The sequence below is a fragment of the Triticum aestivum genome, unplaced genomic scaffold (assembly GCF_018294505.1).
Source record: "Triticum aestivum cultivar Chinese Spring unplaced genomic scaffold, IWGSC CS RefSeq v2.1 scaffold48442, whole genome shotgun sequence".
In the NCBI taxonomy this organism is placed as follows: Eukaryota; Viridiplantae; Streptophyta; class Magnoliopsida; order Poales; family Poaceae; genus Triticum; species Triticum aestivum.
The window spans coordinates 1-6,208 of record NW_025231124.1 but is presented as its reverse complement, the minus strand read 5'-3'; the positions used below and the strand labels follow the sequence as shown (position 1 = coordinate 6,208).

Below are 6,208 nucleotides of genomic sequence, written 5' to 3'. Positions count from 1 at the left end.
GCTGCACTGTCACTGGTCTGGTGTAAATGCACATGATGGAGCAAGTGTGAAGATGCTGCAACTTGCTGTAGCCGGCATTGCTTTTGCCAGGATTCAGTGAATTTGTATGTCAGTTCACTGTGTAGATGGCAGCTAGCATTCGGTGAATTTTTATGTCGGTTCACTGCGTAAGAGACAGCTAGAGTCGAGTTGATCTTCACCATGTAATAAGAGGTTGTGCGTGTGTAGCCAGTACTCAGTCGGAAAAAGAAAGAAAAGAAAGGCATTGGTTGCACATCAAGGCTCCCAACGGCGGAGAATATAGCGAGTAGTCCATGTTGCACGTCGTAGCGGAGACAGCCCTCCCGTGAGAGGCTTGTAACTTGTTTGTAAAAAATTCTCCACTTCTATCTATCAATACAAAGACACACGATTCTCGCACGTGTTCTTGAAAAAAAAGGCATTGGTTGCCTGAAACCTGTGTGTGCGTGCTGAACCGCCGCTCTGTTTTCTCCCCTGACCGAGCAGTTTGTGCGTGTTTGTGTGTGTCCACCGGCGAGCGAGTGATTCAGGGGCACAACGGCACAGTCTCTCACTAGTACAGAAGGATCCATTCCACATGCTTGAAAGTGAAGATCGCGTAAAAAACAGGGTAATCCAGATGAAAACTGTTCGATTGGGCGATTCGCGTAAAAAAATGTCCAAATAGTGGTAGAAATATGAATTCACTCTCCCAAATATAATACATACATCATCGAAGCCTATGACCAATGTTGAAAACCAATAAATCAAGAGCATGCACATCTTCTAGCTAGAGCAAGTCCTCAAAATCACCGTGATTATTCAGGCCATAATCTATGTGCGTGTTGGCTGTTCAGCCGAAGTAGCCGACCAATTTTTTCCGTGGGCATGGTCTCTTTGGACCTGTGCCTCGCAGCTGTCTCCCAGAACCTGGTAATCTCCTCCCGCCGGCTTTCCTCCGCGGCAGCCCTCACCTCTCCCGGAACCTGGCTCCTTCCACCACGTCTTATTTGCCCACTCTGCAATTTTCTCCGTTTTATCCTGCAATCTGGACAAAGATCAGTGTTGGCTTTTGAACTGTAGATCAAATCGCGACCGAAGGTAATACAGGTACGTGTGTAAAGCTGGCTCGAAGCAAGCAGGCAAGCAGGTTAATTGATTCACAGGAGCAATACGTTGCCCGTGTAACCGCTACGTGAACCAGGCTTGCTAGCTAGCTCTAGTCGATCGGATCGAATCGATTACGACGGAGCAACTCAGCGGAACTCAGCGAACACAAACGAATCGGTGTACTGCCAAAGGCTCTTGACGTGCCTTGGTTTTCCTTATTGCTTTCAACTGATCGGTGTTACAAGGGCTGGGGGTAGACGCATATATATATGCTAAGCATAGCCTACTGCTAATCCTACTCCGTGTAGTACTGCTAATCCTACTCGGTTTGCAATACTAACCAAACTAGGGCACACATGCATGTGCCGTGCAATCTTGGATTCGTGCTTAACTCTAACAATCAGTACACAGAGTTAGTTAGTAGGAGTATATAACAAGTTACATGTGCTTGTTTTCATGTTTATTATGTGTACAGCTTCCAATATTTTACCATGATTCTGTCACGCAAGAGGTGAGCATGAGCATATCCTGACGTCATACTCTGAATCTGAACTTTGCAACTAAAGGGTCCGCCAGGAAGGCAACTAGGCAAGGTCGAGACTCGGAGTCCAGACCTCTTGTGTTCTGAGCTTCACGTCAAGGGCCGCCTTGTGCTTGGTGTCGTTCTCCCACGACACGACAACATCGACGACATCTTCTGCTCGGCCCTGAAGCACGGCATTTTTCCGGTTAAGAGTTTAGACTGGCCAAACACACATGCATAGAGGAGGATTTATTTATGCAAAATTCAGTTGAGTTGAGTTTGGGCCATCTTTACTTTTAGGAAACGCATGCAATTAATTCACGAACAAACAAATGTGTGTACACTTGTACAGCACAGTTACTTGCATGCCATATTTCTTACATCATCACGAAACACAAGGTGCATTAGATTAGAAAACTGCAGGTACCTCACATATGCTGTATTTGCTAATATATTATTTTATCTTAAGGGTACAGAACGCAGTTCTCTAGCTAGGGATTCTGGGAGTATAGTATGCACGACAACGAGAATAAAGATATACTAGGTTTGACTAAGTACGTACCAGCAGGGTGCAGGGAGGCAGATCCATCCTCGCAGAGAATGATGAATGTTTCGATCTTAGAAATGCAGTGATGATGAACCTTTGGCGTTGCACCCTAATTGCTCAAAAAGACAGACGAACAATCATGTGAGGCAATGAGAGAGATAAATAGATCTTGTAGATTAAAGTACATGCTCTTTCATGGGAGAAAAAGTTAGTACCTTGATTCCGGCAACGCATTATCAGTCCAAGCGTAGAGTAGGGCGGTTGGGATGTGCGTTGGCTGCTTCCCGAATGGCAGCTTCTGCAGCCTCAACTCTGTCGTCCTCGTCTCCCCATACTACACATCTGATTTTAACGAGGCTGAGGAGATTTTCTATTCCGAGATCAAAATCACCGCTGGTACCGGGAGACCCAGTTTCTTCTGCGTTAAATACTATCAAGAGGTCATCTACCAAGGGCATGGCTCCAGCCGCAAAGGTCAAATTCATCACAGCACACTGACTATCAAAAATAAATATCCTCAAGCATGGGAATCCAACTTCACCACAGACTATGACCCTTGTAACTTCGAGCTCTTCTGTTAATGAGGTACTTCTAATTTCATGGCCATCAATTCTCAGAATCAGACAATGCAGAACAGGTAAGCCTCCAAGGATATATAAATCTTCCTGCTCAGCTCTCACCAATTCAAGGCGTAATTTCTGGAGGTTGATAAGGGAGCCCACCCAATTTGGAACATGGGGAATACTAGAATTCAAGACTTTCAGCTTCTGGAGGCTAAGTGGCATAGGGCACAAAGACTCCCTTACAAATTCAGGGCCGTCACAAACAGTTAGAGAGAGAAGGTTCCCTAGGTTTGTAAGGGAAGTGGCAATAATAGTTTTCTTGGACTCATTTTCAGCGTCCATTCCGTCAACAAAATAATAATCCTCAAAATGAAGGTGCAATACTTTCAGACTCTGCATCTGCTCAAATTCTTGCAGGAAGTTAAATGACTGACAATAGACATTGACATGCTTCAATTTCTCCAGTGCTTGCAGCTTGGGAATTCCACAAGGAAGTGTTACATACAGGTTTACCAATAGGTGCACCAGTCTCTTGAGATTGACAATAGATGCTGGTAACTCATAAACAGACGTATCAGTTAAGTCCAGTATCTCTAAGCACCATAGGCGTCCAATTTGTTCTGGGAGGTTGCTTACTTTCTTCACCCCATGAAGGCTCAGGTACCTCAGCTGAAACAAGTTATCTATATTTTTAAGATGATGGTTCTCCAGTTGTTTGCAACCTTCAAAGTCCAGAAAACGCAAATGCCTGAACTTATCCATAGAAGGGATTTTCACAGATTCTCCAAACACATCAAGTGATCGGACATGAGACAACACCAAGCCTTTTGGCACTATCAATTCTTTTTGCTTGCCGGCTTGCAGGGACAGCCGGCGAACTCGTGTGCCAACAGTTAAACTAGGAACACCTACCAAAGTAACAAAGTTTTCTTCGATGGATTTGGATATGATGAAATCAAGAACTGTGTCATGAATTCGACAGTACTTTACCATACCATATTTGTTGGTTTCCGCAGGTTGGATCAAACTCCTATTGATGAGCTCATTAAAACACCTTTCACCAAACTCATATGTTGTACTATATCCGGCTTCTGTATGAATTAATCTTTCAGCAATCCACCTCTTTATCAAAATTTTCTTACTGATAACAGAATCTTCAGGGAATATACTCAAACATAAAAGACAAGATTTCAGATGAGCAGGCAGATCAAAGTAACTAAGTGATAGTATCTTCATCATTCCTTCAACACTGGGATTTCTTTGAAGTGCTCGACCAATCGAATCTTCAACTTGTTTCCATGGACCCTCTGTCCTTTCAGTATTAGCCAACAAACCAGATATAGCAATGATTGCCAAAGGCAATCCAGCACATTTTCTCAAAATATGCTCAGAAACCTTTTTAAGGTATGAGGGGCAATTTTCTTCGACGTTGAATAATCTTGTGTAAAACAATTGCCTGGAGTGCACCATGTCAAGAGGCCTTATGCAATAAATATCTCCACTAAATGGTGTTGAACGACATGATTCAGCAACATCATTTATACGAGTAGTAGTGATTATGATACTGCCTGAACTTTTCACCGGAAATGCATGCTTAAGAACATGCCATGTATCCACATCCCATATGTCATCAACAACAACAAAATACCTACACAAGGATACATGGTTGATATCAGTGTGGTAATGAAATAAAGTCGTATAAAATAAGATAGACAAATACATAAAACAATAAACATGTTCACGGTGGCAACATACAAATCTATATCTACTAATAAAGCAAGGTGTGTTTCTCCGACTTTCATCCATTCACCGTTGAAAAGATTTTTTTTTCTATCCGAGGTGGTGCTAAATTTTTGTGCGTCTATCTGTTTTTCTTTTCGACACAAGTGTGTCTGTCTGCTAGAAAAGGAAAACTGATTTCTCCAGAATTTCGTATGTGGGTTATGCGCGTTCTGGACCAACAAAGACAACTCGCTTATTTTCCTGCCCACGCATACGGAAAAACACTATGTGCGGTACGCCGCGACACTTAGTCAGGGCTTTCGCACAGGGCGCCCAAGACTGGGCCGACCCGGTTATTTTTCTGTTCCATTCTCTTTTTCTTTCCAATTTTTTCTTTCTTCCGTGAATTAAAAATGTTCAAAATTACAATTTTTGTTCAAATTTTCGAAAACTTTTAAACTTCTAAAATTGTGTTCCAATTTTGAAACTGTTCAGAACCTAAAAAAAATCTCTTTCCCAATTTGTTCAAAATTCAAAAAATGTTCCCAATTTTTTAAAATGATTTTTTTCCAAAAAATCGAGATTATCTAAAACTATGCATTTAAAAAATAGAAATTCGGAAAATATTCTAGTTTTAGCGAAATGTTCGCAAATACAAAATAATGTTCCCGTTTAAAAATATAGTTTATGAAATTGTTCTGAATGTACAAAACATGTTCCTGTTTTTAAAAACTGTTCACAAATTAAAAAACGTATATTTTTATAAAGGCTCATTGTTTCAAAAAATTGTGAATAAAAAATGATCATGTTTAATTTTTTTTCATGTTTTCCAAAAATGTGCGGAATTTTCAAAAAAATATTTCAGGTTTCTATGAATATTCGGCAATTCATAATATGTATTATTTTAGAAGTTAAAAAAATCAAAAAATGTTTCAAATATGACGCAACAATATAATTAATAATATTCGCACTGGCCATTGGTTAGCATTATGCGTTTGTTCTGGTCGCTAGCAGCACGTGGTTGAGTATTTGAGGCCATGAGTTTATCATTTAATGTGTCCTTTTTTTAGTTTTACTTGCACCTTACAGATGAGGTCTTTTGTTGCCTGTCAGTGGGCTGACCCAGACGTGAACTGCTAGGGGTCCCACGCGCTATTTGACGCAACTAGTGTCATATAGTAGCTCCCACGCTGCTAACCCAAGGAAAAGGAAAAATATACGTATAGATTTTGTTCCGTCCGTTCCACACATAATTTCTGAAGTTTTCCGTTTGTCTCGCGGGTGGACCAAACTGTGCCTAGACAGATGAGCAACAAAAAATTTAGGCCGCGAGGGGATTGAACTACGGACCTTTCGTATTGTGCTGATGGCCAAAATCAACTCAGCTAGCTTGAAATTATGATATGAATAGTCCCACCTTAGAGCATTATACTAAATCACACCAATTTTTATATGTCCCTAGGTTGTTAGGAAATAAGAAGGTTGTCTGACAATAAGAAAGTTGTTTCAAGAATCATGAGTAGAATGAGGGACTCCATAAATTATTGCCAGTGATAGCTTGCGCGTGCCAATAAAATTGAAAATGTTGGTTAGCTATAATTAAAAGAAATTGTGGGCACATACCAATAAAAGAGAATGTGCTGGTTTGGCTCTAATTAAAAAAATTATGGGCACGTGCTAAAATAACCAAAGAGAATAAACCCTGATAAACAAGGGACATTCATTCTTGGTTATGCGATCATT

The 6,208-nt window shown here is 41.0% G+C and overlaps 1 protein-coding gene across 1 annotated transcript; it reads right to left on the bottom strand.

Annotated features, from left to right (window-relative positions):
* Positions 1-685: 685 nt before the first annotated feature.
* LOC123175708 (disease resistance protein RGA5) lies at positions 686-4,391 on the bottom strand (the record flags this gene model as incomplete). The annotated part of the gene is made up of 3 exons (XM_044590292.1): positions 686-1,817; positions 2,196-2,289; positions 2,396-4,391. A coding segment is annotated over one exon (1,975 nt), but the record flags the coding sequence as incomplete, so codon positions are not given.
* Positions 4,392-6,208: the final 1,817 nt, after the last annotated feature.